Raw genomic sequence first — 25,024 nt, 5'->3', positions numbered from 1 at the left:
TCAAACTTACCTCCCAATTGACTTGACCCTCAACCCTACTGTACCTAATAACCTTGCTCTTATTCACATTTACTCTTAACTTTCTTCTTTCACAGACTTTACCAAACTCAGTCACCATCTTCTGCAGTTTCTCACATGAATCAGCCACCAGCGCTGTATCATCAGCGAACAACAACTGACTCACTTCCCAAGCTCTCTCATCCCCAACAGACTTCATACTTGCCCCTCTTTCCAAAACTCTTGCATTCACCTCCCTAACAACGCCATCCATAAACAAATTAAACAACCATGGAGACATCACACACCCCTGCCGCAAACCTACATTCACTGAGAACCAATCACCTTCCTCTCTTCCTACATGTACACATGCCTTACATCCTCGATAAAAACTTTTCACTGCTTCTAACAACTTTCCTCCCACACCATATATTCTTAATACCTTCCACAGAGCATCTCTATCAACTCTATCATATGCCTTCTCCAGATCCATAAATGCTACATACAAATCCATTTGCTTTTCTAAGTATTTCTCACATACATTCTTCAAAGCAAACACCTGATCCACACATCCTCTACCACTTCTGAAACCACACTGCTCTTCCCCAATCTGATGCTCTGTACATGCCTTCACCCTCTCAATCAATACCCTCCCATATAATTTACCAGGAATACTCAACAAACTTATACCTCTGTAATTTGAGCACTCACTCTTATCCCCTTTGCCTTTGTACAATGGCACTATGCACGCATTCCGCCAATCCTCAGGCACCTCACCATGAGTCATACATACATTAAATAACCTTACCAACCAGTCAATACTACAGTCACCCACTTTTTTAATAAATTCCACTGCAATACCATCCAAATCTGCTGCCTTGCCGGCTTTCATCTTCCGCAAAGCTTTTACTACCTCTTCTCTGTTTACCAAATCATTTTCCCTAAACCTCTCACTTTGCACACCACCTCGACCAAAACACCCTATATCTGCCACTCTATCATCAAACACATTCAACAAACCTTCAAAATACTCACTCCATCTCCTTCTCACATCACCACTACTTGTTATCACCTCCCCATTTGCGCCCTTCACTGAAGTTCCCATTTGCTCCCTTGTCTTACGCACTTTATTTACCTCCTTCCAGAACATCTTTTTATTCTCCCTAAAATTTAATGATACTCTCTCACCCCAACTCTCATTTGCCCTCTTTTTCACCTCTTGCACCTTTCTCTTGACCTCCTGTCTCTTTCTTTTATACATCTCCCACTCAATTGCATTTTTTCCCTGCAAAAATCGTCCAAATGCCTCTCTCTTCTCTTTCACTAATAATCTTACTTTTTCATCCCACCACTCACTACCCTTTCTAATCAACCCACCTCCCACTCTTCTCATGCCACAAGCATCTTTTGCACAATCCATCACTGATTCCCTAAATACATCCCATTCCTCCCCCACTCCCCTTACTTCCATTGTTCTCACCTTTCTCCATTCTGTACTCAGTCTCTCCTGGTACTTCCTCACACAACTCTCCTTCCCAAGCTCACTTACTCTCACCACCCTCTTCACCCCAACATTCACTCTTCTTTTCTGAAAACCCATACAAATCTTCACCTCAGCCTCCACAAGATAATGATCAGACATCCCTCCAGTTGCACCTCCCAGCACATTAACATCCAAAAGTCTCTCTTTCGCGCGCCTGTCAATTAACACGTAATCCAATAATGCTCTCTGGACATCTCTCCTACTTACATACGTATACTTATGTATATCTCGCTTTTTAAACCAGGTATTCCCAATCATCAGTCCTTTTATATATATATATATATATATATATATATGTGTATATATATATATATATATATATATATCCCTGGGGATAGGGGAGAAAGAATACTTCCCACGTATTCCCTGCGTGTCGTAGAAGGCGACTAAAAGGGGAGGGAGCGGGGGGCTGGAAATCCTCCCCTCTTTTTTTTTTCAATTTCCAAAAGAAGGAACAGTGAAGGGGGCCAGGTGAGGATATTCCCTCAGAGGCCCAGTCCTCTGTTCTTAACACTACCTCGCTAACGCGGGAAATGGTGAATAGTATAAAAAAAAAAAAAAAAAAAAAAAAAAAAAAATTATAGAAGGCATTACAAGTGAACATTACAAATATATGCAGATGTTTCATTATTGATTAATAAGATGTGAATTTTCTGCAAATCTATCGTTTATGAGAACTTGGAATCATTCTACGTACATCACTTTACAAGTTTGTACCCAGGTTTTTGGATATCACAAAACATTGCTACGTGAACTCTTGTTCTGCAGGTACTCCTAGTATTAGTAAGTTTTAGGGAAATTAAGAGATTGTTTTGGAATGAGGTTAGTATGATGGTAAAAAAAAGTGGGTGCATCTTGCAAGGGACATAGGGGAAGTGGTAACAAGCAAAAATGTGAAGAGGAGATAGAGCAAGTATTTTGAAGGATTGTTGAATGTGTGCATTGGTAAGGTTTTAATTGTGGGGCATTTTGGATGTGGGGTTAGGCAGAATGATGGCATCATTGCATGTTGTTTGGTGAAAAAGGAGCAGTTATGGAAGCCTTGTGTAATCTGAAGTGCAGTAATATGGTTGCTGTGAATAGGATTGATGTGAGTATCTTAGGAAGGTGATGATTGTGTTGCTTGGTTTTTGTTAGTTTTCATTGTATGTATGGCTTATGGTGATGTGCCTGAGGTTTTCGCAGAATACCTGTATAGGCCATTGTATTACAAGGGGAACAAAAGTGAGTGTCCTTGTCATAGAGCTGGGGTTTTGTTGAGTGTACCATGTGGTAAATTGTGTTGAAAAGATGATTTATTGCATGGTTGCATACACAGATAATCAGATAGGGAGAAACAATTTGGTTTCAGGATTGGTAGTGTCATAGAGCTGGGGTTTTGTTGAGTGTACCCTGTGGTAAATTGTGGTGAAAAGATGATTTATTGCATGGTGGCATACACAGGTAATCATAGGGAGAAACAATTTGGTTTTAGGATTGGTAGAGGATGTGTGGACCTGATGTTTGCTTTGAAGAATTTGTCGGAAATCCTTACAGAAGGAGAAGGGTTTGTACGTGGTTATTATGATTATGGAGAGCATATGTTATGGCCGATAGAGATGCTTTGTGTAAGATTTTGCATATGTATTGTGTGGGAGGAAAGCAGTGAGGAGTTTCTAAAAGGGAATAAGGCATGTGTGTTTGTAGGATTAGAGATGTATGAGAAGTTCCAAATGAAGTTTGGTCTGCAGCAGGGTTTTTGTTGTCACAATGGATATTTAATTTCTTAGTGCTTGAATATATGTGATTTTGAATAGAGAGAACATGGAGGATGGTCCATGGTGTAGCTACTGTTAGTCCAAAATCTTCCGTGGTGTAACTGTTAGCTTTTCCAACCGTGATGCATTTGCAGATCCTTGGGAGTGAATGTTAGTGAATGGAACCGTTAAGGCTGAAGTAAGCCATAGGAGGGGTGAGAAGGCGGAGGTCCACATTTCATTAAGATATGTGAGATATGTTTGATGATGTAGTTTTGTCAGTGTTTTATGGTTTTGAATGCATGGGCCCATGATGACAAGGAACAGAAGAGGAATGTGTTGGAAGTGAAGTGTTTGAGGACAATACGTAATGTGAAAGAGGGTTGATAGAGAAAGCTTGAGGTGTGGTAGTAAGAGTAGTATGTATTAAAGGTGAAGATGTTAGAAATGGTTTTGACATGTGGAGAAGGTGATTAAGAGGTGATTAAGAAGTGGAGCAAACAAGGATAAAGGGAGAAAGCAAAAAGGAGGCAGAAGGATAGAGTTAATGAAGCTTTTGATTGTTCAGGGCCTCAACATGCAGGAAATAATTGGATATACAAGGGATAGAGTAAAGATAAGCAATATAGCACACCTGGGGCAATGTGCTGGCATTGGGGCGTGATTGTAGACAGGAGGCTTCAGAACGAAGTTAATTATGTTTAGAAAATTAGAGAACAAATGGGAGCTTCATTGTATGGGGAGATGGCAGTGATAAAGTGGAGTTGACCTGAGTATTTTGAAGGATCATTGAATGTGTTTGATCAGGTGGCAGATTGGTTTTATGTTGGGGAATTATGCATTGCAAGAGCCTTGCCAAATGATTTAGTGAAAAGGGAAAAGGTGGTGAATGCATTGCATAAAATGAAGTTTGGGATGGGAAGCTGGCTGGAGTGAATGGGATTACAGTTGAGTATCTCAGGAAAGGAGGTGATTAAATTTCTCAAGTAGGTGACTTTTGGTGATTGTATTGTTGGGAATTTTTATGTATGTATCACTCATGGTAGAGTGCCTATACATACAGTGCCATTGTTTTAAGGCAAGGGGGACTAGATTGAAAGCTCAAATTAAAGAGATAAACATTTCTTGAGTGTATCTGGTAAAATGTATGGGAGAGTGGCAATTAAGTGGGTGGTAGCATTGCTTAGGGAGTGGTAATGTATATGTGGATCATGCTTTGAAGAATTTATTTGAAAAATTTTAGAGATACAGAAGGGTTTGTGGCATTGTATCTAGAAATAGCTTGTGATAGGGTTGGTAGTGATGATTTGTGGACTGATGGAAGTAATGAAGTGCAGTTATTGAGAGAGTAAGGTGTTTGTGTGAATAGAAGGAGGGGGGGTTAGGTGTTTCCAGGTGAAAGTGGGTTTGTGACATCTCCAAGACTTTTATTATCTGTTTCTAGATTGGTTGGTAAGGGAGGTGGATGCATTGGTCTTGGAAAAAGGGTTAGGTCTACAGTATGTTGGTTGTGGGGGTTGGAGATGTTGGAAGTTGTTTGCTGATGACAGGACTATTGACAAGTGAGAAACTGCAGAAATTGGTGTTTGGGTTTGGGAGTGTGTAAGAGAGAAAATTAAGGAAAAAGTAAGAGTATTATGTTCGTCTGTTTCCTTGCGCTACCTTGCAAACGCGGGAGACAGCGACAAAGTATAATAAATAAAAAAAAAAAGAGTATTATGATTAATAGTGGAGACTGAGAGGTTAGATGGAGTGTTTGTTTGAATGTGGAGATAACCTGGTGGAAATGGGCTTTTAAGGTGCTCGAAGAGTGGCTATGGCAGTGAACCTGGTAAGTTGAAGAGAGCCATAGGGTGGGTGAGAGGGCTGAAGTCCATGGTGCATTTAGTGTTCAGATAGAAAGGTTACTATCTGTTAGGGCAAAGATTGGTGTAGATGATAGCATAGTAGTTCCAATGTATGCAGTATGTGAAACTAGATATAGACACATATAGAAGGTGGATGTGCTGGAAGTTAGATTTTATGGGTAGTAGTTGGTTTGCGATGGGTTCATTGAACAATGAGAGAGGTATGTAATAAGTTGAGCTGAAGAGGGTTAGCAGAAATGGTTCACACTTAAGAAAGGATAAGAAGGTATAAATGTTGGAAATGGAGGGAACCAAGAGAAGGGGTAAACTGATGAGAGATTGTCATTGTGATAATGAGTGATCGAATAGGCAACACCATAGGCTCTGGCAAAGCTCCAAGGGGGTTAGGAAATTCTACTTACATAGGCATGGAAATGGCTCAGAGTTTGCACTGCAGAAACTGACATTGAAGTGGAGGCCTTAAATCATCAAGCAGATATGAGTGCAGAAGTAGATGGAGACACTGATTCAGGTATGGAAGGAGAGGGAGAAAATAGGGCAGGAATCCCTAAGCCAGAAATGTGTTCAGAAAGATGGGGCTAGTGACTCCATGGAAAGTTTAAAGGGTGAAAGTGGAAAACGGGCAACTCGCCCAGACCTGTCCAAGGATGTGGAGAGTGTGAAGGGCGATGCATTGAAGAAGAATTACTGGACTAATTAGCCTAGAATTACGTTTTTGGTTACAGATTCACATTCACCACACTTAATAGCACTTATGGTTAGATTTTAAAGAAAATAGGATAAGAAATTCATGGGATGTACAAAGTGTATATACTATGTGAAGGGAATTTGCTTTTTACGCTAGACTGATTTATTTTACTTGGAAAACATGAATTTAAACACCCCAAAATATATCTTAACAGGCATAAGAAAAGGGAGGGGGAACATTGTGGGAAATGTCTGTGCTATGGAGGCCTTGAATCATCAAAAAGACATGAATGTAGAAAGAGAGTGAAAGACTGATTCAGGTATGGAAGGAGAGGGAAAAGATAAGGGTAGGAATCACCAAGCCAGAAATATGTTCAGAAAGATGGACTCAGGCTTTTCATAAGGAAAGGGTGAAAGTGAAATTGGAAGTTGGGAAATGCACCCAGACTTATCCAGTGATATAGGTATGGAGAGGTTGAAGGGTAATGCAGTTAAAAAATGAAGAATTGATGGGAGATTTACCTACATTACGGTAAGACTGGCATATCGTGTGGGGGAAAGTACAAAGTTCTGTTTCCTTGCGTCTTGCAACGCGGTGACGGATAGAAGTAAAAAGAAAAAAAAAGTATGATAATAGGGGACTGAAGTAATGATGTCTCGTTTCCCATGTGAATACCTGTGGAATGCTTTAAGGTGCCGAAGTCATGGCAGAACCTGATTAAGAAGCCATAGACGAGACGGCTGAATCCATGGTGCATTTAGTGTCAGATAAAAGCTTACATCGTTAGGCAATGGTGTATGAGCTGTGTCAATGTCGCAGTTGTAAACTTATAGACAATTAGAATGCATGTCTGGAAGTTAGATTTAGTACGTGGTTTGCGATGGGTCATTCAAACAATTGAAGGGTATTAATAGCAGCGAAAGTTCAGCGAAATTTCACACCTTAGAAGGATAAAAGTATAATGTCGGAAATGCGGAACACAGAAAGGTCTAAACTGTTGAAGTTGCCATTTGATAGGTGATCATAGCACCCATAGCTCTGCAAAGCTCCAAGGTTGGAAATTCTACTACATGCATGAATGGCTCAGAGTCTCGAAACACATTGAAGTAGCCTCTAAATCATCACAGATTGACGCAAATTAATAGACACCTGATTCAGATGAAGGAAGTAGAATAGCAGACCTAACCGATGTTCAAAGAGGCTAGACCATGAATTAAAGGAAGTAAACGCAACTCCAACTGTCCAGATTAGTGAAGGATTGAGAATACGCTAATAGCTAAATTACTTTGGTACAATCATCACACACTATAGCACTTTTATTTAAAGAAAAGATAGATTGATCTCAAAGTATATCTATTAAGGATTGCTTTTACCTAGCTATATTTTACTTAAACATATTTAACCCAAAAATCTTACAGCATAAGAAAAGGAGGGAACATGTGGACATGTCTGCTATGAGCCTGATCATCAAGACATGAATGTAACAGAATAAAACTATTCATAGGAACGCGTCGGAAAATAAAGGTGGAAACACAGTATTTTCAAAAATGGACTTTCCTTATAAGGACATCCCAAAATTGTTTTGATTGCCTTAGACAAGGTAAATTGGGGTATGATGCAAATTTTGTCATGTAGAATTTTGCAGATCTTCAAAAGGGCATAATGGTTGCCTGAACAATTACTGAGAGGACTTCATTATATCATGGACAGACACCACAATACACTTGTATGTATATATATACTTGTATGTATATATATATATATATATATATATATATATATATATATATATATATATATATTATATTTATTTACTATACTTTGTCACTGTCTCCTGCGATTGTGAGGTAGTGCAAGGAAACAGATGAAACAATGGCCCAACCCACCCACATATACATATATATATATATACATAAATGCCCACACACACATACATACCTATACATTTCAATGTATATATATTCATACACAGACATATATATACACATGTACATATTCATACATGCTGCCTTCATCCATTCCCGCTGCCACCCCGCCACACATGAAATCGCATCCCCCGCATGCGTGCGAGGTAGCCCTGGGAAATGACAATAAAGGCCACATCCGTTCACACTCAGTCTCTAGCTGTCATGTGTAATGCACAGAAACCACAGGTCCCTTTCCACATCCAGGCCCCACAAAACTTTCCATGGTTTACCCCATATGCTTCACATGCCCTGGTTCAATCCATTGACAGCATGTCGACCCCAGTATACCACATCGTCCCAATTCACTCTATTCCTTGCACGCCTTTCACCCTCCTGTATGTTCAGGCCCTGATCACTCAAAATCTTTTTCACTCCATCCGTCCACCTCCAATTTGGTCTCCCACTTCTCGTTCCCTTCACCTCTGATACATATAACCTCTTGGTCAATCTTTCCTCACTCATTCTCTCCATGTGACCAAACCATTTCAATACACCCTCTTCTGTTCTCTCATCCACACATCTCTCTTACCCTTTCATTACTTACTCGATCAAACCACCTCACACCACATATTGTCCTCAAACATCTCATTTTCAGCACATCATGAAGTCTGTTGGGGATGAGAGAGCTTGGGAAGTGAGCCAGTTGTTGTTCGCTGATGATACAGCGCTGGTGGCTGATTCATGTGAGAAACTGCAGAAGCTGGTGACTGAGTTTGGTAAAGTGTGTGAAAGAAGAAAGTTAAGAGTAAATGTGAATAAGAGCAAGGTAATTAGGTACAGTAGGGTTGAGGGTCAAGTCAATTGGGAGGTAAGTTTGAATGGAGAAAAACTGGAGGAAATAAAGTGTTTTAGATATCTGGGAGTGGATCTGGCAGCGGATGGAACCATGGAAGTGGAAGTAGATCATAGGGTGGGGGAGGGGGCGAAAATCCTGGGAGCCTTGAAGAATGCGTGGAAGTCGAGAACATTATCTCGGAAAGCAAAAATGGGTATGTTTGAAGGAATAGTGGTTCCAACAATGTTGTATGGTTGCGAGGCGTGGGCTATGGATAGAGTTGTGTGCAGGAGGATGGATGTGCTGGAAATGAGATGTTTGAGGACAGTGTGTGGTGTGAGGTGGTTTGATCGAGTAAGTAACGTAAGGGTAAGAGAGATGTGTGGAAATAAAAAGAGCGTGGTTGAGAGAGCAGAAGAGGGTGTTTTGAAATGGTTTGGTCACATGGAGAAAATGAGTGAGGAGAGATTGACCAAGAGGATATATGTTTCAGAGGTGGAGGGAACGAGGAGAAGTGGGAGACCAAATTGGAGGTGGAAAGATGGAGTGAAAAAGATTTTGTGTGATCGGGGCCTGAACATGCAGGAGGGTGAAAGGAGGGCAAGGAATAGAGTGAATTGGATCGATGTGGTATACCGGGGTTGACGTGCTGTCAGTTGATTGAATCAGGGCATGTGAAGCGTCTGGGGTAAACCATGGAAAGCTGTGTAGGTATGTATATTTGCGTGTGTGGACGTATGTATATACATGTGTATGGGGGTAGGGTTGGGCCATTTCTTTCGTCTGTTTCCTTGCGCTACCTCGCAAACGCGGGAGACAGCGACAAAGCAAATATATATATGTGTGTGTGTGTGTGTGTGTGTGTATGACTAGGAAGAGGAAAGTGATTGGTTTTCAATGAATGTTGGTTTGCAGCAGGAGTGTGTGATGTCTCCTTGGTTGTTTTTAATTCTTTATGGATGGGATTGTTAGGGAGGTGAATGCAAGAGTTTTGGAGAGAGGGACAAGGATACAGTCTGTTGTGGATGAGAGGGCTTGGGAAGCGAGTCGGTTGTTTTTCGCTGATGATACAGTGCTGGTGGCTGATTCATGTAAGAAACTGCAGAAGTTGTGAAGAGCAAGGTTACTAGGTTCATTAGGGTTGAGGGACAAGTTAATTGGGAGGTAAGTTTGAATGGAGAAAAAATGAAAGAAGTGAAGTGTTTTAGATATCTTGGAGTGAATTTAGCAGCAGATGGAGCCATGGAAGCAGAGTGAGTCACAGGGTGGGGGAGGGGGTGAAGGTTCTGGGAGCGTTGAAGAATGTGGGGAAGGCGACATTATCATCTCGGAGAGCAAAAATGGGTATGTTTGAAGGAATAGTGGTTCCAACAATGTTATATGGTTGCGAGGCATGGGCTATAAATAGGTATGTGCGGAGGAGGGTGGATGTGTTGGAAATGAGAGAAATGGTCTGGTTACATGGAGAGAATGAGTGAGGAAAGATTGACAAAGGGGATATATGTGTCAGAGGTGGAGGGAACAAGAAGTGGGAGACCAGATTGGAGGTGGAAGGATGGAGTGAAAAAGATTTTGAGCAACTGGGGCCTGAACATGCAGAATGGCGAAAGGCGTGCAAGGAATAGAGTGAATTGGAATGATGTGGTATACTGGGGTTGACGTACTGTCAATGGATTGAACCAGGGCATGTGAAGTGTCTGGGGTAAACCATGGAAATTTTTGTGGGGCTTGGATGTGGAAAGGGAGCTGTGGATCCGGTGCATTATATGTGACAGCTGGAGACTGAGTGTGAACGAATGTGGCCTTTGTTGTCTTTTCCTAGGGCTACCTCACTCGCGCACGAGGAAGGGGGTTTTTCATTTCATGTGTGGCTGGGTGCTGATGAGAATGGATAAAGGCAAGTGTGAATAAGTACATGTGTATATATGTATATGTCTGTATGTCTGTGTATGTATACGTTGTAACGTATTGGTATGTATATGTGCGTGTGTGGGCGTTTATGTATATACATGCGTATGTGGGTGGGTTGGGCCATTCTTTCATCTGTTTCCTTGCGCTACCTCACTAATGCGGCAGACAGTGACAAAGTATGGTAAATAAATATAGTATAGATAACATGTATATACATGCGTGGCAGGGTGGTGACGGGAATGGATGAAGGCAGCTGGTATGAACATGTGCATGTGTATATACGTGTATGTCTGTGTGTGTGTATGCATGTATACATTGAAATGTAAAGGCATGTATATGTGCATGTGTGGGCATCTTTTTATGTACATGTGTAGGTGGATGGGTTGGGCCATTCTTTCGTCTGTTTCCTTGCGCTGACTCGCAAAAGTGGGAGACAGCGACTAGGTGTGATAAATAGACAATAGATAATTTATCTAATGTGCGATTTCTGTGAAGCTGTTTATAATCTGAACGTGCCCTTATTGAAGCAACAACTATCTTGGGTACAAAAATGCCTGGTTGTTGATGGTTCAGCCTCTCCCCCTTTCTACATCAGTATTGGTGTCCCTCAAGGTTCTGTGTAATCTCCTACAATTTTTCTCCTTTTTATCAACGATTTCCATCCAGGAGTAACTAGATGCACTTATATGCTGATAACACTGCATTCACATCCTTCAAATCTGCTCCTTTTGTCATTGTCGGCACCGTTTCTTGACCCAACTTCCTTAGTAAACTCAGACAGTATCTCTGGGGTTGATGAAAACTGATTAAGTTTAATGTCTCCAAGATGTAGTTTCTGGCCTCCTATTGAAAATTCCTCAACTCTTGATGGATCTGAAGCTCCATCTTTTTACTTAAAGATATTTGCTATTAATGTGAAACTTAGAAACTTACATTTCAAAAACACCTTTGTATTTTCCTTTAGAAACTGGGAGTTTTGTTTATGTATTGAAGTTTCTTTTCTGAACAGTTGCTTGATCAATACAAAGGATTGATCTTTCCCTATTTGGAGTACAGGGTGTTTCAAAAAAAAATGTAACAATTTCAGTTGTTTATTATGAGACAATGGTATCTCATGAGACATCGAAGTTAATTATCAATGAAAGTTCATATCTTGGTATTTTCCAGAACAGATATATTGAATTGCATAAATCAATTCAGATATCATAAATTTTTATTTTCGCAAATTCCTTATAATGTAAGTTCTCGATGTGTGCGCCACAGCATTTAAGACAGGCCTTGATTCTGATGCCAAAGTTCTGTCCGACCTTCTTGAAAGTCCCAGTTGTGACATGCTGGAGGGAGGTAGCAACATTTAGCTTTAGCTGGTCCGATGTACTAGGTTTGCCAGCATACGCAGATGCTTTGGTAGCTCCCCCACAACCATAAGTCCAGTGGGTTCAATTTGGGGCAGTGAGGCACCTGTTCTTTAGCAGTGCCGAGGGCTAGGAGGTAGTGGTTGAACAACTGATACAGGTAGGCAATAGTGCCATGTGCAGTACAAGGTGGGACTCCATCCTGCATGAACCAGGTCATTCGAAGCTGGCCTGAAGTGAGAGTTGCTCTCAGTTCATTGTAGAATAGCCTGATCACCTCATGGTACCGTTCAGCACTGATGGTGGCAGTTCGACCACCTTCTTCAACCAGTAAGGACCCAGTAACCCATGCCTTGCATTGTAGGCCACGAAGGCAGTGACCATTAGGACCTTCAGTTGGCTCTCTGTGATCTCCTCTGGTAATTCAGAGCCCCAGATGTTTTTATGATTGTTAATGGCACCATTGATGTGAGATTGTGCCTCATCAGAAAACCAGATGTGATTGATGCATCCTTGTGTGCGTTCAAGCTTTTGGCTGAGCTACTCACACATGTTGTGCCTTCTTTTCATTTATTCAGTTACTAGCTTGTGCTGAACAGATTTGATGTAAGGTAAGAACTTCAGCTCCCTGGTCATAATACGCCACACACTGCTGGGAGACATTCCCAGCTCCTGGGAGTGACAATGATGGGATTTCTTGGTGCTGTTGACAGTTGAGTTGCGCACAGCATCAGTGTTCTTGATTTTTTGTGGTTGCTGCTGGACGCCTGCTGTTGCCCATGTGTGTGCTGTAGACAGTTCACCTGCTTTCAAAATGCTTGACAAATATTTGGCAAGCTCTTGCATCACATGATTAGTGTGTGGCTCTTGGCAGCCCGTGGGTGGACTGTTTTGATAACTTGTTTCTATCCATACACCTTGAAAATTTGGAACTCTGTACCCTCTCATGTCATTTCACTTCCTCCAAAATTTGTAAATACTTTTCCTTGTCTCTTCTTTTCTGCTTTTATTAACCTGTATATTTCACTTAAGGCCTGGTCTTGATGCGGACATCTCTTCCTGGTTGAAGTTTCCACGTGAAAAAACAAATTCATAAGAATAACTATATACCAGGTTCTGAAATCTTTGGTACCATTTACTATGTTTATATTACTCTTTATAATAAAGTATCAGAAGTGGAATATGCCGAGTAATTTGATAAAGTAAGTGGTAAAAGAAATATATTTAGGTATATTGGTTTAATCCAGTATGAACATTCATTAGATTCACTTAAATAATGCATGCTAACTGAATGGCAACTATGAGTGAGAGCTGAGAGATGTTGTAATGTACACAGTTACGGGATATCATCTGACAGTCGCTCTCCTACTCACCCAGGCATTAGCACCAGCAGGCATATGACAGCATAATTTTTATATTTACATGTATTTTTTATTTAAATTTTTTCCGGTTGTATGTACGGATGGTTGTAAGTCACATAGGTCATGAGTAGGGGAGAGCCCCTCTTGTTGTTCATTACACTAGGAGCTGTGTCATTTCCACTTATCTACTAGTTTGTGAGATTTGAGCACTAAGATGTACTGGAACCCTTGCTAAATTGAATGATAATGCCTATCGTAGTGACACGTTTCTTAAAAAGGCACTCTGGAAGTGTCTTATCTAGAGGTAAAGTTGCCTGTAGATTTTTTGATGTAGCTACAGCCAAATTTAGTGTATGAAGGAGCAGAAAGCAAATGCTATCTTATGATAAACCAAAGGCTACTTGCTGTTGCTGTCATTGCCTTTTTACTTAATTTTTACTTTGTGTGCTTTTGCCATAACAAGGCAGTGAAACTCCAAAATGGTTGAAAGTGTTCAGCTCAGTGATATCTTATTTTAGGAGGGAAAAGTAGGGAGGAAATAGAGTTGAAGAGTATTGGAGAGAGAGAAATGGGGTAAGAATGCATGGAATGTTATATGCGAGAGGGCCATGGGAGGACAGGGATGAATTACCACCATCTTGATGGGAGCTCTTAGGGAATGGATGTCAGTTATAGTTAGGTAGGTTGGTTGAGGGGAGTGGGAACCAAAAGAAAACTGTTAGTCAAGAGTAATTTTAGATGTACAGCAGGCATGCTAAGGTAACCTAACTGGTAAGAAAGCCACTACATATTTGAAAAATATTTTATTTTCAGATTCCTGGCTAAATTAGGAAAGTGTTTAAGGTAGTGAGAAATACTGAGGCATAAGATAGTCATATACAAACAAAATCATAAAAGAATTAGACTAAAAGCAGCATTACAAATTGATATTTACTATAAACACTTAATTGAATGTCATACATAACTTGTTTACCCTGAGGATACCAAAAAAGCCAACCTCCTCAAGTGCTAAAGTGTTAATATAGTAGTTCTTTGCAGGCCGGGATTACTTTTTTTTCCTCCAGTCTTGAACAAATGTCCACATCAAGTCCAGGCCTTAATTGAAATATAGAAAGGACAATGATAGGAAAAAAGAAGACCAGGGAAGGCATTTGTAAATTTTGGAGGAAGTAAAAAACTTGTCTTTTAAAATGTGCAAGGTCATAATTATTAGGAAAGATATGAGAGGGTAGCGTGTTCTAAAGTTTCGAGGTATAGGGAAAGAAATGGTTTTCAAAAATCCAGTCTGTGAGTTGCCAATGGCCACATAGTTTAATTAATTAAGATGCCACAGCTTGCTGAAAATTACATGGGTTACCTTGTGGTGGGGGGAACAGGCAGCCAGCTGTGGGAGCAAAAACCAAAGTGATACATACAGAACAGAGAAATTGAACTGTTTTGGCAAAGGGCAGGCTGGTTGTTTTAAAGTTAGCATTGGAGAGTTTATAAGTTGCATCATTTTTTACTCATCTCTGTCAAGCAAGGATGCAGAGCTAAAACCACTCCAGATGTGAGAGTAGTACCCTATACAAGGACAGATGAATCCTTTGTATAAATGGAACAACTAACTATTCAGATGAAAAGAGATGTGGATATATATGCATGGAAAATTGGGGGGTGACCGTTGAGAGGCATAACTTAAGTCTTGTAATGAACACTTCAGGACTTTACTGAAGTATGGCATATTTACATTTTTCTTTATAGTTTGCTATGTTATCTAGTTAACATCAAATATCTCAACAGATGCTGGACTTTACCATTTTCAAGGTTAAGTTCAGCCACTTTGCTCAAAATCACTTTCCTTGCCTTTCTTTTGGGGGTAGCACCACTGACATCACTGGCTTAACACTTACTGGCCATATTTTACTATAATTAAGGGCAAAAAGGCCGAAAAAGTTGAAGTTGCAGGTATTGGAAGTTTGTATTGAGATCACCTTTGATTTCCTTGTGACAAGAATCACAGAAGAAAAAATGATACTGGTAGGATGTTGGTGATGTGGTCAAGAGTGATGTGGTGACCTTACTTGTGGATCGCTGTTCACATTTTGCCTCCACCATGCTCGATTTTCCAGGGGACTTTGTTTGAAGCAGCCTTCAGCCATGGCTGCAACTCTTGCCCAGTGTGGAAGGAACTCGCAGATGCCTAAAACTTGTTGCTGCAGTTAGTAAAGTGATATGTTTTAATCATGTTCACTCAAAACTGCAGTTTTTAGTACTGTGGTAAGCAAGGGACCTTTGTACATTGCCCCCTTCCATTGAAACTTGATTTGCTGTTCAGTGGATAGCTTTAGAAGTGTCTAGATAAGTATTCACATAGTGTACTAGAGTAGTCAGGATTGGGTGGTTACATAGGCCTGCTGGGCATGACAGCTTGACTCCGAATTATACTGTTGTAGATTATGAATTCTCACATGGCTGATTCATGTGAGAAACTGCAGAAGCTGGTGACTGAGTTTGGTAAAGTGTGTGGAAGAAGAAAGTTAAGAGTAAATGTGAATAAGAGCAAGGTTATTAGGTACAGTAGGGTTGAGGGTCAAGTCAATTGGGAGGTGAGTTTGAATGGAGAAAAACTGGAGGAAGTGAAGTGTTTTAGATATCTGGGAGTGGATCTGTCAGCGGATGGAACCATGGAAGCGGAAGTGGATCATAGGGTGGGGGAGGGGGTGAAAATTTTGGGAGCCTTGAAAAATGTGTGGAAGTCGAGAACATTATCTCGGAAAGCAAAAATGGGTATGTTTGAAGGAATAGTGGTTCCAACAATGTTGTATGGTTGCGAGGCGTGGGCTATGGATAGAGTTGTGCGCAGGAGGATGGATGTGCTGGAAATGAGATGTTTGAGGACAATGTGTGGTGTGAGGTGGTTTGATCGAGTAAGTAACGTAAGGGTAAGAGAGATGTGTGGAAATAAAAAGAGCGTGGTTGAGAGAGCAGAAGAGGGTGTTTTGAAATGGTTTGGGCACATGGAGAGAATGAGTGAGGAAAGATTGACCAAGAGGATATATGTGTCGGAGGTGGAGGGAACGAGGAGAAGAGGGAGACCAAATTGGAGGTGGAAAGATGGAGTGAAAAAGATTTTGTGTGATCGGGGCCTGAACATGCAGGAGGGTGAAAGGAGGGCAAGGAATAGAGTGAATTGGAGCGATGTGGTATACAGGGTTTGACGTGCTGTCAGTGGATTGAATCAAGGCATGTGAAGCGTCTGGGGTAAACCATGGAAAGCTGTGTAGGTATGTATATTTGCGTGTGTGGACGTGTGTATGTACATGTGTATGGGGGGGGGGGTTGGGCCATTTCTTTCGTCTGTTTCCTTGCGCTACCTCGCAAACGCAGGAGACAGCGACAAAGTATATAAAAAAAAAAAAAAAAAAAAAATATGAATAAGGCGAACATTTGTAGTTCAAATGCCATTTAATGATTCAGTAACAACTTTCATCCACCCATCTCATGTCTAAAGCAGAGGTCACTGTGTCATAGATGTGTAAAGATATATGTGACCTATTTTCTTGAACGTATTTTTCCTTTTTTTTTTTTTTTTTTTTTTTTTTTTTTTTTTTTTGTAATCATCCATTTGCTTTCTGATTACCTTTCCAGCTTTTTACAGACAACACTTAGCAAAGATATTGGTCTGTAGTTTTGTGTACTTTGCAATTATCCTTGTTTAATGTTAGGCATGTCCTCATCATCCACTCCCATAGTAATGAAACCTATTTCAGTTATGTTTGATTTAATTTTAGGTAGCCGTTAAGTGGTTGTGTGGTTGCACCTAGAGTACATGTGGAGAAATTCACTAGGTCTATGCATCTTTTGTCTGTTAGGATCCCTCACAAGCTTAAAAGTGTCTTTTGTAGTAATCTCAGTTTCACTGCTTCACTGGCTTCACTCCCTTCCTATCTGAGCAGCATTAGGATTATACTGTCCTCAGCCATAAATGTTGAAATTTATTTCTTAGTTCCTTATTTTTTAAGCTTTTTGAAGTTTTTACATGCATCATAGAGCATGATTTACTAGTTTTTAACCAACATGAAGTTGATAAATTTATGGAACAGTTTTTGATATTCCTTTGCTTTTTTCTGCTCCTTTCCTAAATTGGCTCTTTACTTTTGCTCTGTTGTGTGCTTAAATTCTGGCTGGCAATTTTACCCTCTACAATACATCCGTATGTTCTTTAGCTTTTTAACATCTCTTCTAGCTTTTCTACAATCAGCCAGTGAGACATGTGAACTGATCACCTAGTCATAGATTTCAGAGAGTTTTTTGGGAGATTTTTTTTTTTTTTACTCTGGCTATTGAATTCCATTTCCATATAACATTCTCAAAGCAATTGTTTAGCTTCACCACTATTATAATTTTATTTTCTCAAGTATCATCATCATCTTGCTCTTGGAGGAATTGAATGGAAATCTGAGGTGGTTAAGAAAAAGTGTACGCAGCTCAGCCCTCACCTTACAACCAGTGGAAAAAGTCAGGATGTCTTTTTCATTGCAGGTTCAGATGAAAAGCCCAGAACTGAATTACTGTAATGGAAAGTGGTCTTGTAGACTTAGTAGGCTCTGGCACTGCTTTAGAGGGAGAGTCCACTGTAGAAATTGACTTTGAATGCAGTAATAGGCTCTGGCACTGCTATAGAGGGAGAGTCCACTGTAGAAATTGACTTTGAATGCAGCAGCTAGAAAACTTCAGACACAGGCACAGAAAGAGACAGAGAGACGGATTTAGGAATGGAAAGAGGTGAAATTCGAGTCCAGAATACTGCAAACACAGACATAGTTACAGAAACAGACTGATTGAGACTTGGAAAGAGAAACTGAAGAACATGAACCCTTTAGCATAGACATGGGTGCAGGAGACAGAGATATTGACTCAGGTATAGAAAGAGAGAGGTAGGAAGAAACTGGAAGCCAGGAAACTCATTCAAGCCTGGTGGCAGATATGGAGAGAGTTGTGATGCAGTGAAAGAACAACAAATGCAAGGGATGCACAGAGTCTGTAAATACTGTGCGAAGGGAAAGTGCAAGTATGGCAAGACTGGCATATTGTGCTTGGGAAAATGTAAATCTAAGCTCTATAGAAAATGTTTGGATTTACCTATGTAAGGTAAATTCCAGTATAGAGAAGGATGAAGATTTTACTTCTCAGAAATGTGCAAATCACTGTTAGAGATTTGGTGCTGCTTGACCAAGTACTATGAAGATCGCCACACCTCAGGGACAATGAAACATCTATAGTGACCATGACAGTGTACTTCCTTTTTTAGTCTCAGACACAGGGCCAAATAGAGGTAGGGAAGCCTACCAGAGAAGGAAAGGATACTGGGAAAGGAATTGAAAGCACTGCCACGTTTAGCAGAGCAGAGGATATTATCTCCTGAAAAACAGCAGAGAAAAGCCATCATATCCTTTATAAACAACAGTTTATAGGGACTTAAATTGCATAGAACAAATGAAAGCCCTTTGTAAGTGGCTTGCTAAAATGTCCAGTGCACTATTTGAGGCCTTCACTAAGCCATACATGAAACACACAGAAGACCATATGAATAGTAAGGATTGTATCCCAAATTACAGATGTGATAGGACTAGATCGTGTGGATGAGTTAGACTTCACATAATTGGATTAGAATATCATTTGGAGGAGTTGGACTTCATATAATTGATACTCCTATAAATGAATTCTAGAACTCCTTGAATGATGTAGAAGCGCTCATTGCCAAGATTGAAAACCTAATTTGGTCATTGCATTAAACTGTAGACCACCAAAGCCTCAAGAATTTAGGAAACAAATAGGACACAGAATCATAGCTTGACCGTGGAATTCCAGTACCAGATATACTTTTCATTTTAGGATATTTCAACCTATAACATGTTGAATAAAGACAGGCAGGAAATAACATAGTAGCTAAAACTGCTGACACTGGAACTAGGTTAGATGAACAGCAGCAACAAATGAAAAACTACATAAAATCTTTACAAATAATGTGGACTTGGTATGTTACATCACTATTACATACAGTCATCGTGGACACTACCCTCATGAAAAAAAAAACAAGTTTGTATGCTGAACTGCACAGACAAAATGCATGTTACAATGGAAGTGTATTCATTAATTTCAGTTTTAATACTGAATGGATAAAATAAGAGGATGTGATCAATGTGATGTCTGAAATAGTAGGAAACCCTACTGAGTACCAAAACAGAGGAGTGTGTTAATATGACCACTTTGGTACTCCAAACAAGCAACAAAGAAAAATTGGCAAGAAGAAAGCACAAAAGTATATATTAGAATGAGAAGGATCAGTACTTTATAGGAGACTAAGAATGATAACAAAGACTATAAAGAAGCAACATCTTATCCATCAAAGGAAAAGAACTTCACAAATAGATTATCTGGCATAGACCATAAACTGAAAATGTCATATGAAGCATTGAAAAAGGAAAAGGCCATTAATGATACAGGAAAATACCCAAAAGACCATTATTCATGCAAAATGCAGGTCCATTCATACTCTTAAAAAGAGTTATTTTTGCAGATTATAGATATTCAGTAAAGGCAATGTGTTTTTGTATTGAGTCAAAAACCAAATTTAAGATAAATGATCCATCAGTCTTTTTAAACAGTAATCTCCTATAAGTACGCAAAGTAAATATCATTACTTTAAAGCAGGATTTTAAGAGGGCCATTGGAAGCATGCCTTGCACTTAGGCTGGTACTTTTGGAATTTAGTCTTCATTAAGAAATGCAAAACATCTCTTGGCATGAGCACCAGATATCCTCAGGAGAAAAAGTGTTGATTCTAGCTTATTCTTGAGAGTTTGAAACAGACATCCGTCACCCCTTTCTATGAAGTAAAGCTGTCCCAAAACACAATAGACCGGTTGCATTAACATTACACATACCAAAATCTTTGAAAGATTCCTAATAGGCAGACTAACTAAATTTATGGAACTGAATGATCTACACATCCCAGGACAAATTGGTTTTAGGGCAGTAAGATCTTACCCTTTCGGTTGCTTGACCACTATAGTAGGATTGTTGAAGCTTTTGAAAACACACTACTGAGAAGATTTACACAAACTTTCCAGAATCATTTAACATGTGAACAAGGCGTGTAGCACAGGAAGTACAAAAGATAGGAATAAATGGAAAATTGAGATGGATATGTAGCTTTTTGAGTAATAGATGACAACATAAAATATGCCATTTCTAGTGCCTCTATGGTAAAAAGTTCAGATCCCCAAGTAGCTTCTTGCTCTTCTGTTCTTCATTTTTATATCTGATGTTGAAGTAAACACGATCCATGGTTTCGAAGCATCTTTTGCAAATAATACAAAAATGATATGAAATTCACATCAAAAGAGGATAGATTCCAACTCCTCAGCAAAAGGGAAAATGGAGAAATCTAAAACAGTACACTACTGGACATATAAACCAATTGAACAGTAGAGAAGAAAAACCAGTGATATTCAAGGCGGTAGTTCTTTCACAAACTGATTGTTGCTATGTTCCATCATCACCATGTAAGAGGCACAATTTCAGAATTAAATAGTGTTGCTCAGAGATCTTTCATACCCCAGATTAATGTTGTAAAGGAAATAATTGATTAAGAATGACACTCCTTCTAGTACAGACAGGAGAATTACGCCATTATCTGTACCTGGAAAATCCTAGAATGTATGATAACTTGCTCTTAGAATGTCCTACTAGCATAACAGGCATGGAAGAGTTTGTAAAATACTACCTCTGAAATTCAGAGATGTAAGAAGCACAAAAAGGGGAAAAATTTTTATATCCACTACTCAGATGCAATATGCACAGAAAATATTTTCACACATGCACGCACGCATGCACTTACTTCAACTTTGAGAAACATTATAGGACTTATTATGGAAGACTTTAAGAGTGTGCCAGGCTATGGGGGTTCAGTGGGCCTGCAGACTGCTTCTCATGACAGCTTGGTCGACCGAAGACCCAGCCCAACAGCCTGGACTAGCTCAAGTTGTGGGGGGGGTTCATTGTATCATTTGTCTCTGTTAACCATTACATATACTCAAATTTAAGCTCAACTTTATCTCTTTTCTTGTCAAGTGTGTGTGTGTGGAATGAGTTATTGGTATCACTGGATTATCTTTGCATGTGGTTGTGCTGAGGGAAAAAATCATTGGTGAGGATTCATCATCGTCATTAGATGAAAAGAACTGTGGTCTCATTGAAAAGCTTCTCTTCAAAGGAGTATTTTCTTTACCTTCTACTGATTTTGATATAGTCTTGAAGTTGCAGGAGTCACATAAAGTAGGTCATGGGGGAAATATAATTTAAGAATATTAATGAGCTTGTTGAGTGTGCTTATCATTTGAGACACCTGTATAACATCCAGTTTACAAGTAGTTTGTAATTGGTACATGCTATTGCTTAGATACTTTGATTCATATTATAGGAAAGTATTAGTGTTTGAAGGAAAGAGATATCAATTTCCTTCCATTGGTTTGAATAGCTTATTAAAAAATGCATTTTTTTTTTTTTTTTTTATAGGGAGATCTCCCTTGGGATGAGGGAGACTCAAGCAGTTTCCCCCCTGAAGGCTTCTCAGGAGATGTGCCAGCTAATCAGCAACCTCAAGGGGTGAGTGTGGATCATTATTTTACTCAGAAAGCTCCTTGTCAGTACATGGATTCCAATGATATGAACTAGGGATTTTTTCATTATTTTATTTTGAATGTGGGTGTTGTAAACTGATATGGGATTTGTAGTGTAAGCCTTATGAAAATTTAGACTTTATTCCAGAATTAAACAAAGTAGATATATTAATTTTTGTTCAGTTTGAATCATTAAGGGTATATATTTGCCTCAGAACTCTAAGGTTCAGATTGGAGTCCACTAAATAGGTGCTTTCTCATTTTGTTCAAAGAATGAAAACAAGGGCTTTTTGTTTGAAAAGATATTTCTTGCTTCCGTAGTCATTATTTAATCTAAAGCTCTTGTTAACATTCCTTGTACATTTCCATACTTTAGTGATGTCTCCTTATAGCATATATGTAATATTTGCTCAAAAATGCCAAATGAGTATTTAATAAATCTGTGAAATTTTATTGACAGTGTTATAAGGAGTCTTGCTAATTTTTCTATTTCTGTTTCATTTATGCCATATTCATTAGAGGGTCACTATTAATGTCATCTGATTTGTATTCCTGTTACTGGTTTTTGTAATTTTTTTTAACTGAATATGATGATATTAATAGTTGCCAACCCTTTGATAATGATTTAGAATCTTCTAAGAAGCTATATGTGCTGATCTTGGCAGTTTGTTGCATAGCATTTTGATTAAAGAATATGTAACTCGTAATGGGATATTGTCCAGAATTTGATTTTTTTCATTACCGTGTAGTCAGTTTCTGCTTGCAGTTTTGACATATCGAGCCATATTTTTGTGTATGATGTAACAGGCTGGCAAGAGTGAGCACAGGTGTGGTGTGGGGTGCTTCCCGTCTGTTCTGTCCTGTGGTCCCTTGTGGGCCTCTGTGGGTGGCGGCTCTCTGTACTGTAGTCTCTCCCTACCATGTTAACAGCTCTGTGCAATGCTCCACCTCAAGTTGTGGAAACTGTTCAACCAGAATGTCTAACTGAATTGGTTACCACAGTATGTTAGTGCAATATATGATTCACATCCCTTCTCCAGTGGAGGGAGCTTGTCTGCAATTATAAACTACCTGAGACCCATGAGCCGAATTTATAATTTGGACAACAAAAAAGTGTTGAGGGAAATGGTGCAATCTTTTATCGACAGGTGAAGTTTATTTGAAAGGTGTGGTTTGGTTGTACTGGTGACCTAGGGTTTTGTATGGTTTCTGCTGTTGGGGATATATCAGTTTTGAAAAACATGAAAGAAATTTATATTGTGTACTTCATACCCATACAGCCTTTGGAAAACTACTATTTACTCAGTTTCCCAAGTGCTGTATTTGTCATGGAAAGAAAGTGGAAAAGAAATTCTTGAAGCGATGGTTTCACAGTAGAATGAAACCCATTTTGTCAAGACTGTATGACGATAATCTGTGGCTACGATGAGTCGTGCTGAGACTGCGGTTTTCTCTGCAGGATGTCTGGCCCAAGTGGGGTTTGGAAGATGATGGCAGAGACTTGAGTTTTATGGCTATGCGGCACCTGTGCATCGTGTGTCTCAAGCGTTTCCGCAGTCAAGCTGATTTGGGTCGTCATATGCGAACTCACACGGGTGAGAAGCCTTACAGATGCCCATATTGTGAGCGTTCCATGGCACAGAAGGGAAATCTGAAGGCTCATATCAAGAATGTCCACAATGACAAGTTGTGCCCCATATAACCAAAGAAATAAGATGACTTTATTGCATCTCAGACTTAATGTCTGTTGACAGCGGTACAGACCTGTCTTTTGAACTTTAAGGTTTCAGAAAGGGTTTGTTTCACCTGCAGCATCGAACAAGAGAGTGACTAGCTTTGTTCTCTCCTGTAGGGGCTCTCAGGAATGATGTGTGGGCAGCTGCTGCAGATTCTGGAGGACACTGGCCAATGCTCGGAGGAACTACTAGAGCCATCAGCTACAAACGGCAACTCTCAGGTTCTCCCAGTGGACAGCTCAGGGATGAGTGGCCTGACTCAGTCATCTTCTGTACCTGGTCAACTGGATGGCTCGGCAATGCCTCATCCTTCCATGCCTAAGAGCATTCGTCCTCCTGTGCGCTTCTTCTGTGCAGTATGTCCTAAAGGATTTCGAAGCAAACTTGATATGGAACGTCATATGCGAACCCACACTGGAGAGAAACCATTCAACTGTCCATATTGCCCTCACAGATCGGCCACAAAAGGGAACCTTAAAGCTCATATTCGGCACATCCACATGGATGTTCGCCTCCCGTTTTGAACAGGTGTCTGTGCGTATGTGAATTTCAGAAAAATTAAGAAAACATTTTGAGATGATACGTTACATTGTGATGGAAGGCATTTGTGACAGATTTGATGAATGTCTTTATTATTCCTACAAATGTCTTCAGCACCATATAGTATAAATCTTGATGCCATACCTTTGAACCTTTTCTGTTCTCATTTGCTGACAGTTGATTCCATCGTATAGATATTTTTTATGCAGGAAGACATTAAAGCATGTTTGAAATACTCTTAAATTATTTTGTTAGTTTAAGGATCGTACTGGAAGGCACTATTGACATTTTGTAAGTGGTACCATTTTAGTCTGATGATGTATCAGTTGACCCACATGATTTGAAGCCATTGGGTTAGACAACTATCATGGATGTATTTGTTCATTATTTTATTTTTGTACATCTACTCCATGAAGAAATTTGACTCAGTCATATTGACATGTAAGAATATGGAGACTTTTCCTTTATAAGTCATTCAAGACTACATACCTCAATAAAGAATTACATACATTTTTGTTATGCCTAACAAACACACTTTTTCTGAATGATCTGGTTGACTGTGAGAGCTGTTGAACTAGTTTTTTTTTTTTTTTTTTTTTTTTTTTTTTTTTTTTTACAAATTCTTGAACAAGGTAGTCTGTGCTGTCAAACCAATATCATCATATGATCGTCTTCATTTACTATGATGGAAGAAAAACACCAAAGAATTGTGTGTGTTCATGTATATTTATTATACTTAATCGCCCTCTCCTGCATCAGCGAGGTAGCACAAGGAAACAGATGAGGAATGACCCAACCCACCCACATACACATGTATATACATAAATGCCCATACACGCACATAGACATACATATACATTTCAAGGTATACATACACAGAC

General features: G+C 39.6%; 1 protein-coding gene across 7 annotated transcripts in view; it reads left to right on the top strand.

The window, feature by feature from the left end:
* LOC139763903 (uncharacterized) overlaps positions 1-25,024 on the top strand; it is a 181,455-nt gene that overhangs the window by 21,776 nt on the left and 134,655 nt on the right. For all 7 annotated transcript variants that reach the window (XM_071690322.1, XM_071690324.1, XM_071690323.1 and 4 more), the window contains exon 4: positions 21,764-21,853. In XM_071690322.1, coding sequence (XP_071546423.1) covers positions 21,764-21,853 — 90 coding nt within the window. The remainder of the gene's footprint in view (positions 1-21,763; positions 21,854-25,024) is intronic.

The sequence above is a fragment of the Panulirus ornatus genome, chromosome 48, assembly GCF_036320965.1.
Source record: "Panulirus ornatus isolate Po-2019 chromosome 48, ASM3632096v1, whole genome shotgun sequence".
NCBI classification, from domain to species: Eukaryota; Metazoa; Arthropoda; class Malacostraca; order Decapoda; family Palinuridae; genus Panulirus; species Panulirus ornatus.
Note: the sequence above shows the minus strand (reverse complement) of the source record. Positions and strands in the feature narration are given on the sequence as shown.